The following is a 14,282-nucleotide window of genomic DNA, read 5'->3' as shown; positions in this document are numbered from 1 at the left end:
TTGTAAACCTCACAAGCATTTATAAGAATAGAGATATCATTGTTTGAGGATTTATGTTGAGCTTCTATATTGCTTAATTAACTATAATAAAAAATATATGAGGGTGATTATTACAACTTATGATTTGATGTATCTGGATTCTTTCTTCCCGTCCCCACTTCTGGTTTGACATTCTATTTATCTAAATTTCCCATCTGTAGGGAATCATTGGAGTAACAAGTAGACCAAGATGCATTTTGCAGGGTACATAGTGCTTTCCAATCTCCTTGAATTCTTTTTGTCTCGCATGCTTCCTAATTGAACTTGTTGTGAAGATCAAGTTTGATGTATTTCTACTCATCAACTACTCCTGATGCGTTGCCTTCACAAATAAAGCTATTTTGTTTATTTTTTACACTATAATGGGAAGATACTGATTTTTGTTTTGCTAGTGTTAACTTGTGTATCAACTTTTAACAAAACGCTTCAAGTGCCCACAACCTTTTTCTTATTATATGCATTGTTTTAGAAATTAATATGAGATCATTTGCATTTAAGAGAAATTTTGTTCTCATGATTTCTAAAGGAAAAATCATAATCATGTTCTCTATAATAGTAAGTAGAAACAAAGATGGCAATATGTTAGGGATGTTCACCTAGGAGGATCTACAAAACAAGTTTCTTGATTGTGAAATGTGTGTCATGGATCACAACAACCGTAGGAGCATCGTAATGATCCAAAATATGTAAGAGCACCTTTTAAATCCTTACATTAATATGACCATCTATCCATCCATCTTTAGCAATTGCTACATATACCTTAGTAATGATGCAAAGTACTCTGCTTGCGATCAAGCAAGCATGTGGAATGTAAACAAACAAATGGAACTATTATGGTTTTAGCAAGGTTAGACACCACTTTATACAAAATTAGGAAGGCTACACATTTTACATAGCCATGCAATTTTGAGCATTACACTTTTGACTAGTCGATAATATAGTCGCCATAGTGGACCAACCGGAACCACTTAGGCTTTTTGTGTTTCTTGCAGCACCCCTAATGATTGCAGTTTGCCACATGATGCAACTTCTTGTATTCTAAACTCATTCACTCCATTCAAATGGGGACCCTCCTTTTTTTTCGTTTGCTAACTTGGTTGTTTTATGTGTTTGCCAATTTTGTCTATTTTGGTAGTAATTTTGGTACTTTGTTCTCTTAGCTTCAATCTTGTCCTTAAATAAGTAAGAAAGTAACCTGTAAGAAAGTTGTCTACGCAAGCCTTGAATCCATTAGAAAAAGTCATAAGTTGGAAATAAAAGGCAGAATTACAAGGGATTTCTTGAAGTGAATTACAAGGGATTTCATGAAGTGGGAAATAAATTACAAAAGTTGTCAAAATGTCGTGAGAGTGAGATGTCATTAGTTCCAAAATGATGTTTCATTCTTTTCGGGGTTGAGAACCAAGGTCTTGGATGAGAAATTTTAAAAACACCAAGTGGAAATGAAAATTCAAGTTGACTTACTTGAATTTAAGTGGGAAGTTTTAAATTCTTAGTTGAAAATGACAAGAATTCAAATTAGTTTCAAGCAAACAAAATGTTGTGGATTTCCACCTAAATCACGAGTTTGCACAACAACACTCTTAAATATTGCTTTTAATGAGTTGTTACATGAAGTAAAGTGGGAATTTCAAATTCTTAGTTGAAAATGACAAAATTCAAATGAGTTTCAAGTAAACAAAGTGTTGTGGATCTCCACCTAAATCATGGGTTTGCACAATAACACTCTTAAATTCAGCTTTTAGCTCCTTTGTAGTGGCATCTCAGTATTACCATTCGTCCTAATTTGGCAATCAATATTTGTGAACCCCTATACCAGATCCACCATTTTTCATGCCAAAATTTAATGGACAGAACACACAAAAATACACCAATTTTTGTAGTAAAAGATTAAATTCTAGGTTAACTAAATTCACTTATCTAGTTGAATATGCAAATATATTACTGATTGAGTCGTATAGTTACTTTGTTCAAGTTGACAGTTCAAGAGATCGTGTTTAGCATTGAGCTTCCCATTTTCAATGTTTACCATCTAAAGGTTTTTTTTTTCCGAATGTTTAACAAGGTTTTTTTTTGAATGTTATCTATCTTGTAATATTTGTCTTTTTTTGTCCTTTCCATTGACTTGGTGGTTATGATAAGAAGTTACATCTTCTACAAATTCTAGAGGTTGTTTCAAGCTTTTTAGCTTTAAGTTTAGGAGGGCATTGCAAGAGGTGTTATACAACACCATTGGTCGGAACCTTGGCAGACTCTAATTGCATCCTTTTAGACAAGGATAAAGTTTTTATTTCATTTTGCAGAGTCAAGTGATATGGTTGGTGACGAACAAGGTCATCATACTAGACATCATTTTAACTCATTGTCCAGACCATATTTTAGATATGCTTGAGTATAGATTAGTCAGTGGTTCCATGCTTGATTTTGATGCAATCAGATGTTCTTATGGAACAACCTTACTGTCCAATATCATCTGCTACCAAGTAACCATAACCACTATTTTAAGATTATTTGCTTCAAGTCTTCAAACTCTATTCATATGAATGGAGTAGCAACCGAGCATATCTAATCACTTGGTCTCTAGAGAGTCTCAAGACAATATCTTATTCTTTGTGCTTTACTTGATGCTAGATAGGAAAATTGTGAGTTCTTATAAATAAGATGATATCCTCGATAAGATCATTATGTTGATCTTGATGCCATCAACTTTATTGATAAAAATGGCAATATTATATGCTCAGAACTTCTAATTCTTATGTGCAAATTGTCTATCTCTGTTCACTAACTTGGAATTGTTTTTAAGCTTTTCTACCTCTTGATCACACATATGTTTTATTGCTATTTTTCTATTAGGTAAAGGATGGGGATGTCATAGTGACGAGCCATTCCTTCAAGCTTTTAGTGTCACCAAAATAGTTCTCCATAGCAATTCGCAGCATTGGCACCATGTACTTGGCAGGGATCAGTCTTTCCTTAATTTACATATACTTTGACCTTTCATTAAATCTAGTTGATTTTTATTAATTAATTTATTTCTTAATTTTCATTTTCTTATTTATTATTAATTTCTCATTTCAAACTGGGGACATTATAACTTTTGGTTTCATTAGTACACAAGCATAAAGAAACACCAACTTCGTTTCTTCAAAAATAAAATTATATACTCTTTGAATATTAAAAAGTCATACACATACACACACACATACATGTATATATTCTGCAATAAGTATTAATGAAAATATAAAATTATATATATTTTTATATACTAATAATAATGGCTGTACCCTCTTTTTTCTCTTTTTATATGCATTAGGCAACTCCAAACACAGTCAGTTTCTCTACTGCTTGCAGATATATTCATTTTTGGATAGAAAGACGGGTTTGGAGAAGGTTGTGTAGTTCATGATACTTGGTGTATCCATTTAGATTTTCGGTGCTTCAATAATATTCAATATAAAATCCTGTTCTGTATATTCAAAGTTATTATGCAGAGAGGAGACCTTGTGATTGCTGTCTGCTGGCTTTTTAGATGAGAATTTATATGTTAATATGAAAGAATAATCAGCAAGAGGTTTCAGAAGGGATTCAACTAGTTCAGACCTGAGTCAACCATTTTTTCATTCTCTAATTTGATAGAAGCCCATTTTAGTTTAGCTTCTAAGGCGCTTTAGAGTTACTATTTTATATGTATAAAATAACTATGCAAAATCTTTAGAGTTACTATTTTGAATGTATAAAATAACTATTTGAAATGGCATCTAATCTTGAATGTCTATTCAGTTTGTATTGCTGAAGCAGTTATATGATAGAGAATGCAAATGCAATCTGTTTTATCAAGGTTCATAGGTCATAGCATACATGCTGTATCACAAGTATTGCTTAGATTTTTAATGATATTGCTTGGTAGTGAAACCACATAATGCTAATATTGTCATCTTGAGGGCAATTAATACAGTCAATTGTTATAGGGACATGATAATATCCAATCTACTGCAATGATTAATTGTCCAAATCCTAGCATGGAAAATTCAAGGATTGTGGTTTAGATCTAATTCAAACTTCAGTACAATCATAATACATGAATACCAATAAAATCTAACCATGGGAAAAAATGTTCTAGGGTTCAAATCTTCCATATGATGAAATTTCCGCAAAAAATCACACATTGTTGTAGGATAGTGCTGTTTCCTTTATAGCAGAAGAACAAGATACGTGGTTCCTACCAAATCACACAACATTATAAATTGAAGTTCTTCTTTTAGTGCGTCTCCAACCTTATTACCACCTTACACTGAGTCATTTGAGGAAGGACATTTTATGAAAGTTCATTTTAATATTACCACCTTACACTAAGTCCTTTGTGAAATGACCTTTTATGGAAGTTCATTTTAATGGTTATCCTGAGACCTGGTCTTAAGTGACCATTTGTTTTTTTTTGATATAGAATACCTGTAAGGCTGAGAAGTCATTCTAAAAGCATAGTAAACCTCCTCAAATGATTAGTAAAAATGACAGTTAGCAACATAATCCCAATTTTAGCTCGATTTGAATCAGTAGTTAATCTAAAATTAGAATTTAAGTTTTTTTTTGAAGAAAAAAATTAACTCTAGCTTTAGATTAACCTTTGATTCAAATAGATAGCCAATCAAATTTAGTACCAATTGTGATCGAGGATTTTTATTCCGTCTGTCATATTGTTAAGAATATAAAAAATTATGGAATTAGGAGGAAGCCCAAATTTGACATTCAAACCACAAGAGCTTAAGTCTTCTTTTATCTGAGCTTGAAATTTGATTTTCCTAATGTCTTTCAATTAATTCTGAAATGGAGTTGGGAATCTTGTGAATCTTCAAGATCATCTTTATCCCAAGTCAAGATTTTGATAAGGAGATGGTTTCTTAAATCTTTACAAGTTTTCTGAACTCCCTGAATGTGATTTATTATGCTTGGTTCTTTTGATATTGATCGTGTAAAGGAGAACTGAAATTGAACTTTATCAAATCCCTTTTCAATTTTCTATGAATTCTTCATTTTCCTAAGTTTAGTAGTATTTACATGACCTTAAAAAAGTTTGTGCATTCATTTTTTTTGGAACTTAGAGAATCACTATTCCTGTGACACAGGTTTTCCTTGAATTTGGATATTGCTGCCCCAAAGATCACAATACCCACTGAATTTTGTCCTGATGGCACACAGGAGACTAAACTTCTACTCGATTTGGGCTACTTCACATTTAATACAGAGGTGGATTTTGTCATTCTTCTGCAGTAGTAATCTTGTATTCACATGGAATAAGTTCATTTGTTTATTTGAAAAGTCTGACTGGATCCTGGCTATTTCATGAAGGAAACTAATGGAATAGAAGAGCTTGAGGAAAAAGAGATATATATGCAATTCAAGCTAGAATTAAAGGATATATCAGCTTTCTTGGTTGATGGGGACTATGAATGGAGAGAAAAGTCAAAGAAGAGATTAGATATGAATCTACCTGTTTTGGATGAATGTGCCATCTTTCTATCCTTACAACAGGTACTTCATATGCTTTTGTTTTATTTGTAGACTAATGTAATTATTCCCAAATAAAACTACCCTATACTTCTACATTCTATACATATTAGTTTTATTTTATTTTCTTGAATATTATTTTCATTCATTGCAGATTCGAGTTCCTCACCCTCTCTACCCAGCTACCAGGCTTGCTGTGAGATTACCTTCTTTAGGTTTTCATTTTTCTCCTTCTCGTTATCATCGCCTGATGAAAGTTGCTGCATTATTCCAAAATGATAAAACTTCAAACTCTGTTCGCCCTTGGTATCCAACTGATTTTGATGGTTATTTATCTGTCCTAGCTTGGAAGGTACTTTATTAACTTATTTTTTATTTCATTAATCCACTGAGAACCTTTTTTTTTGAAATCAGTTAGATATTTATTTGCACACCAGTGATAACATATATCTTGATCATCAATGTGCCAAATTTTTAGATGATTATTTCATTGATTATTGTAGGGGGTTGGGAATAGAGAAGCTGTTTGGCAACGCCGGTATGCTGCTTTAGCAGGCCAGTTTCTGTATATTCTGGAATCACCTAATGCTAGCTCATACAAACATCGAGTCAGGTAAAATAAAGCTTAAGATTTCCAGCATATTTAGATATATATTATATATCATATTAATTGAAAACTAAAACTACATAGCCACTTCCATTGTGACATTAGATGATCTTAGAGAAATGGATATAATTTTGATTCTGTATCAGTCCTAATCTATGTGACCAAAAACAACCTTGTTGGGAGGTGATATTAAATATTTAATTGGAGACATTTTGTGTGCTATAGGCACTGGTTGAATCTGTTAGATGAATTCAACCACTGTCGATTTTGACACTAATTAATGTCTTGCAACTTGCAGAAGCCATAGGTTATGTATACAAACCTGCAACTTGTTGTTTTATTGAATTTTCATAATAGTTTGAGAGTAATCAAAAAGGTAAAAATATAACACATTAGATGGCTCCCTTATTTTTTTCTTGACCTAGAAACGAGAGAATGTTTTCAATTTTTGAGCTTTTCAACATATGTTTATGTTTATGCAATAATTTTTGGGTCACACCTTCCTAACTATATGGCTTCTTGTGTTCCAAAGTTTATAAACAATCCTATGAGAAGGATCCAAACTCATCTTCTTGAAATAGACTACAACTTTTACCTTCTTGCAAGGAAATGATGCAACGAAAACAACCTAAACTATATGGCTTCTTGTGTAATGCCCTGCCAAGGAATCCTTGGACACAAGGATCAATCAAGTACCGAAATATAACAATTAATTTCGTGACAGAACACTAGAATGTGTGTTGGCAATAATTTATTCACCAACTCTATTAACTTAACAATAGATAGCCGATGCAATAATTATAGGAGTCTATATAGTTGTCAGCCCCACACAAAATGTTACTTGAAAGAGCTATACACTAGACGGGATAAGTATTAATCTTTGTCTTGACATTAGTGATAATAATCCTTGGCAATTAAACAATACCTTGATTTTTTTATTTTTATAAGTGATATATTTTAAATAATATTTATGGCATAAAGTTTATAGTACTAAAAAAGCCTTAAGCTAGATGAAACCTTTAGCCCTTACATTGCAGCCATTCAAAATCCCTTACCCCAAACCAGAAATCAACATTGTGACCAACGACAAACATAGCTTTAAAATTTACATACTAGCCCTACTACAGAAAGTGGGCACACTGAAACACTGCCAAACAACAATAGACGATCAAGCTCAGTTCCCCAACGATGCATCATCTCTTCCCTAGACTCATTAACCATGATTCCACCTACCGTCTCCACTTCCCCTTTCTTTTTGCCCAACACCATCACTGGCTGTGCCACCGAGGAGATCCCAATTTGGTTCTTCTCTCCAACCTTGCTTGGGGTGTGCTTCCTCGTTATCCACCGTTCTTCTGCAAGTCTGCATTTGTTTGCTTCCCATTGCTCAACAAACTGCAACAACTCTACCCATGCTTTGCGAGCTTGGCCCACACACTAGATAATAGGGACTGAGGAGCTGAACACTATAAACGGTTGGACTCCATCCTTGGCACCCTCAATTTGCCTCCACATTCCTTCACTTGTGTGAATACCAACACCAATTTCTGCCATCTCTAACCATGTCGATGCCCCTCCACACTAGACCGACTCTACACAAATATTGATCATTCTCCTTGCTTCTTCCTTACTCCCAGATAGAAGGAAAGCCCAAGCGCAGAAGAGGGAAGAGATGTCGACACTCGTCCTTGGACCAAAATCCTTGCTAATGAGCTCAGTCCCAAAAAGCTTGCATAGTATTTAATGAAATTCATCTTTGTTGACCTTAAAGATGTTGGCTAGTCGTCTTTGAGAAATCTCCTAAGTTGTCGAATCGGGTTTGGGGATAGATTCAGATTCAGGGGCAATTATGTGGGTTTGGAAATTTAAACTAAGTCATTTCATAGCATGAATATTATGTCACTTGATCATTGATCAATACCAAATGTCAAAGATAAATATTAAATATTCGCTCATTAACCTATATTCGTGATTGCAAAGAAAATCATACATTGAATTACTAAATTGCAAAATGAAATTTCAAAACATAGACTAGTTTATCAGATTGACAGATAATAAAGTTTGAAACATTTAATAGTTTATCAATGATCATAGACTCATAGTATCAAAAATAAAAATGTCCTTCAAGGGTCAAATGGGTCATCGAAAAATGAGGGATTAATGGCTTCATCCCTAGCCACAACCATACCTAGATCCTCATCATTGAAACCCAAATTGGTTCCACTAACTCCAAATGCTCTGACATACTCCTCGTCCTCAACATCTAGCAAGGCAATTTCTAGCTAGATCTGGAATGGTCATATCCAAGTCAATAGACTTGTGTAATACATCTCACAACTTCTTTGGTCCCTTCTTATATTTTGGATCATTGTGTGACTAGAGGCACCTGTTCTTGTGAATATATACCAAGTCCTCTGCTTTCTTGGAACCCAACCGGTTATGCTTCACTGAGTGGATAAAGAAGTATGTACTCGAATTCTGCTCAGGAGCAGAAGAGCTCACAACCTAGAGAGACAACCAACAAAATTAAAAGAATTAAAAATTGTAAATTATAAGAAAATAGGAATTTAAGAGTGCATATTGTACAAGCTAAGTGGCAGAAAAAATAAAATTAAACACTTGTGACAAGATCTTAATGGCAAGAGGTTGGAGGTCCATGTAAGATTGTCCATGTAAGTACCACCATCTAATGACACCCATTTTACTTTGGTCATTGATTGCATCAGGGTGTAACAAACGAATTTTCATAACCAATTTAAAATACCTAATAATCTGATTTAATAACTAACTGATTCCATTTCACATGACAATGACTTCCATTAACTAAATTTTAACTAGGATAAAGTAACTATTTTCTTTTCTAACTGTAATTCATATTCAGCTGATATAACAAAATAAATAAATGAATACATTGCTAACATTTTAACCATTACTAACTGATAACATGTTCAGCTGAAAATTGTAACATCCATTTTTCCCGGGTCTTAACTAACAACTAACATACTCATAAAAATACAATTATTACTTCATTTTCATAGGAAGATAGTTATATCATTCATGTTCATCTGAATGAGATTTACCGTTAAAATTAGTTAAACAAAATTTCTTAAGTAAGAACTTAAAATGCCATCAATGAATTTATTGTGGAAATTAAAAACCACATACCATGGAATTTGAACCAATAAATCAGTGTAAGAATGCTTTTGCAATCATCCAGATTAGTTCACAAATACCACTATAACAAAATCAAATAACGATTACTAATAAATACCAGTATATAAAATTAGGGCATCACAAACCACTATATCAATTAGGGTATCGATTACCATGGATCATTTAGGGCTTTAAATACCACTATATCACTTAGGACTTCAAATACCGCTGGATCATTTAGGGCATCAGATACCACTATATCAATTAGGGCTTTAGATACCATTGATTCAATTAGGGCTCCAGATACCATTGTATCATTTAGGGCTCTAGATATCACTATATCATTCCTTTCCTTCTGATTGCTTAACTGTAGCAATAACTCAAGATTAGAAACTATGCTCATATTCGATATGAAAAACAATCCATGAATCTATCTATCGCATCTAGGCGTAAAATAACTGTAACTATGAAATAACTCAATTAATCTTACCTTCTTGCATATACATCATAAAAGTGATATTACTTGTTTTCGACAAACAATTGAATGTATAGCTTATCTTTGTCTGTTGTATGTCTGACAACTTGGGGAGAGGTGAAACATTGTCAGGGGCTTAACCACCCAACCTCGGACCATAACATATCTCTACACAATCTCTAATGAGAAAGGCCCTCCCTACCTGGAATAGACAGGGACCACCTTGTCATCAGCTAAGCAACCTGGTATCCAACCATACCCCTCGACTTGACAACAGGAGATTACATTAAACGAAATCATGCATGAGCTATTAAATAATTCATATTAAAATGATAAACATTGTATGACATATCTGATTCTGTTTTCTTGATATTGCAGATTTCTTTCTCTCACCTCTCCACCCTTTTCCTTGGCTTTATAGTCGGGTGAGTCTTAGGTGTTCGAAATCCCAGAGCAACAACTCGATCAATTATTTAGGAAGATTACATACCTCTAGCATTTCACAATCTGTGATTACGTGAATATGTTCTTTAAAGATTCCAGAATTTGATTGTTTAATTCTAATATCCATTGGCATAATGATTATGGATCCAAACTTTTTTTTTTTTGGCTTTCACTTGCCATGCACACGGCTGAATTAGAGATGTTCAATTTGTAAATTCAAACAAGATATTGAACTAGATATCATCATGATGAATGCCGAAACTTGCTGCTATGAACAGTCAATAACAAAGACAAGGAATATTCAGCAAAACTTATGACTTATTCATGGAAGGGAAAGAAGTCTCGAAGTCTACAGGTTGCTATGAAAAAATGGTTTAAAACTTTGGTATATCACGATTTGAAAAGATTAACACATGACTTGGTAAGAATTCAAAGTTGTTTGAAAACTTGCAAATTGATTTGAAATCAGCTACCTTCCAATTGCTTGAAGACGTTACCATAATGCATATGATCTTTTATTCGTAGGCAGTAATACTTGTACGACAGGGTGTATACGAGTTGCTTGAACAATGAGGAGTTCGGGTGTGAATATAGTATCCGTCTAATAAACTCGGCTTCAAATCACACTCACGAATTTCCAATAGAAAGTTCGATTGGTATGAAATCGTGAGAAGAATGTAGATTATATCAGCAGAGGAAGTCGGCTCATGAAATATAAGTATGGGTATTATAGTAAGGCGGAATTGAATACTGAAAGATGTAGCCCAAGTAGAGTAGTTGGTTGTTTTGAAAAGGATCCCTGCCCTCTTCTCATGGCTTCCATAGACAATGTTGCAGGTATCGGCAATAGATAAAATGAGGAGCAGTCGGGTATGGAGCAAGGAAGTTTGAAACACAAAACAAGAAGAAATCAGGAGAAAAGAATAAGTATCTCTGCCCGCCTCCCTCACGACTTCCATTTAAAGAGCCAAACCGTGACTTCTTGGCTCCCATCGGTTATCAAGAAGACCATTCAAATACATCATCAATTCGAATTTGAAAAGAAGAAAAATAAAGAGGGGAAAGAAAATAAGGAGGAGTTGAAGAGATTATAGTCGATTCAAGTTTCCAAGTATTAAATCGATTATAAACAAGGAAAAAATGAAAGAATGGAAAGAGAGTTGGAAGGTTGTAATTCGAAAAATATAATAATTCAAATATTATATTCGAATATTATTATAATCTTATATGTACATGTAAACATCACTTTATTAAATTATTAAATTATAATGGTGCCAAATCATTTTTATATTATATGCACGTATATAAATATTTATTAAAATAATATGACGAAAGATAAATTAAAATCCTTTGAGATACGTTTTATATTTTAACCCAATTATTTTCTCAATTTATTTATTTACATAGCTCATGCGGGTCCCACAGATGTATCTTGTTTCAAGTCGCTAGGTTCTCAACCCATCTGCCTAGTGATGGTGATGCTCCTGTGCCTAATTCTTTTCTGACAATGCTTCCACCCCTTCAATGTGTTTCTTGCAAGAAAGTTCTCCGCAGTTAAATTATATTATCATAATAAATTATTTAATCATTACGGTTAACCATCTTCTCAATTCCATGAATTTGTGACAAATGATCAAGTAGCGTGTTATCTTCATTTTGAAATTATAACGACTAACCATCTTACCATTTCGCAAGATTATAATCAATTTAACTGTCAACTGACTTCATGTGAACCTCAACGGCTATATTTTAAATTAGGTCAAAAATTGGGATGTAACATGGGGTCTGCATTTTTTCCTAAGACAAGCTTTGCAAACTCTCTCCTAACATTCAATGCCACCTCAGGATCGCTAAAGATCCTGCTAAATGCCTTCTTATACCCACTAGCAACCTTAGGATATCTATACGGTACTACTCTACCAGGAATACAAAGTATTGCACCGCTATAATACCTGGGAGAAAGTGCATATACTAGGAGGTGTAAAGGTGTAATCATCCTATTCCTGCGATTTAGAATAATTTTTTCCACGTTTTTGTACAAGGTTTATGTAGGATCCCGTTGTCTCCTTTGATTGACTTGGGATGTCAAATGATGTTCATGTAAGTTTTCTTGATGTAGTGTTAAGTAAAATTAAAAATCAAAATCTCTCAATAAACAAGGATAAAGTATTGTATAAAAATTAAACTTACAATTTTCACTCTCTCTAGCATGGAGTCCATGGCATCATATATGTCCCCCAAATAAGGCTCATTAGTGTTGGAAAATCAAAGCATAGACATGATGGGCTAGGTGAATTCTAATACATATTTGACCCTATCCCAAAAATCATCACTCAAGATCATATCCTTTGCAATTTTAGCCCTTGTATCAGATTGCTTTCATCCACCTAATTGGTTACTGATAACCATTTGGGACAATGCATCTTTCACCCTCACAAGTTGTCTAAGAACGACTGTTGTGAAGCAAACCTTGTTTCAATAACCTATTACCATTTTAATTCAAATTGTAAGTTAATAACACATTTCAAATATGTAAACAACACAAAAAACATTTTATTCAATTAAGTAAAGTATGATACAAAATGATAAATGAAACTAAATAAAGTTTAATATTTATGTTCAATAATTTCAAGTGGGAGAAAATTCTGAAAATTGCTTATGACATATGATGGTTTATCACAAACATTTGGATTTGCTCACCCTCATACACCTTTTTCGCCCATTCAATTTGGGTGCCAATTGCTTTCATCACGAAGTTCAAGGAGTGGACAGTGCATGGTGTCCAAAAGATATGATCATATCGTGCTCTTACCAAAGCACTTGTAGCCCTACAAATTTTACCATTGTCCATTATTACTTGAACAACATTGTCAACTCCCGCGGATTGTATGGATTTAATGAAAATTTGGGTAGTAAAATCTGCATCCTTTTCTTGCCCTTCACAATCAATTGCCTTCAAAAACATTACCCTCGTGGGGGAGACACCAATCACATTTATTAATGGACGGTTTTTGCAATCTTTTCGTCCATCAGAGACAATACTTAACCCCATTTGGATCTAAGAATCTCTTATTGGTTTGAGGAGGGTTTCTACATTCTTTCTCTCATTATGCAATATGGTGGTTCTCAACTTTTCATATCAATGGCCTTAGTAACAATGAGGTTCTTCATTTATTGCTTCCGCCATCTCTCCCCAATAAGGTGATCTCACTAGATTGAATGGAACACCATTTGTAAAGAGGCAATGACCAACCTTTATGTTAGTAATTTGTCTCAATTCATTTTGGAATGACCTATCTAATGGGCCTCTCTTGCTGGATGGGGGTGTTTCTATTTCTTCATCCATAGAAGGGGTAGGTAGGAAGGGATGTTGTCTAGGGGCTGTTTGAGAGGGTGGTATTGGTGGTTTGTGCTTTATTCTTTCTTTTCTCCCCTTTGACACTAACCTATCAGCCTTTTGTTGTTCTTTTAACATGCCTTCTATTTGAGAAGACGACAACCCCTTCCTACCTCCATTGGGGGCCCCTCACACATGTTAATCCCTTGACACGTAGGGCCTATTAAATGATGTTTAACTCGGTACTATGAGCTTCTATATTTGGTTTGGCGAAAATTGCATTTCCATATATACCTTCCCACTTCAACACATTTTTCAATTCTTGTTATATAGTTCCACAAAGGAGAACTTTTATCAATTTTAAATCTTTGGGAGCCCTTGCCGCTCACTGAACATTGACTACTCATTCTTGCAATCTATAACAAAAATAAATTTTAAAAAATTCAAAATTTATACAAATACTTGATAAATTTTAGAACAATAAAAAAACTAAAAAGAAACTATCAAAGAAACAAAGGGGAGGATCAAATGCATACGTGGAACACTCAACACTATTATTGGAAGGATTTGAGACTCCACAAACAATCTCTACAACCTTCTCTTCAAACTTGCAAAATGGGCACACCAAAATGAGAAGGCAAATGAAAGACTAGATGAATTAAAAGTTTCTTATTAGGCTTCTTTTAGGGTTGCAAAAGAAAAATATTAAAAAACTCATTGTT

At 33.8% G+C, this 14,282-nt stretch overlaps 1 protein-coding gene across 2 annotated transcripts in view; it reads left to right on the top strand.

Moving 5' to 3' along the window:
* LOC149573218 (pleckstrin homology (PH) domain-containing protein) overlaps positions 1–14,282 on the top strand; it is a 380,091-nt gene that overhangs the window by 102,893 nt on the left and 262,916 nt on the right. For both annotated transcript variants that reach the window (XM_089814397.1, XM_089814396.1), the window contains exons 16-19: positions 5,163–5,283; positions 5,386–5,568; positions 5,699–5,896; positions 6,048–6,157. In XM_089814397.1, the coding sequence (XP_089670523.1) occupies positions 5,163–5,283; positions 5,386–5,568; positions 5,699–5,896; positions 6,048–6,157 (612 nt within the window). The remainder of the gene's footprint in view (positions 1–5,162; positions 5,284–5,385; positions 5,569–5,698; positions 5,897–6,047; positions 6,158–14,282) is intronic.

This window comes from Cupressus sempervirens, chromosome 2 (assembly GCF_028749045.1).
Source record: "Cupressus sempervirens isolate cs-2001-9-10 chromosome 2, ASM2874904v1, whole genome shotgun sequence".
In the NCBI taxonomy this organism is placed as follows: Eukaryota; Viridiplantae; Streptophyta; class Pinopsida; order Cupressales; family Cupressaceae; genus Cupressus; species Cupressus sempervirens.
This window is presented reverse-complemented; position numbering and strand designations above follow the sequence as displayed.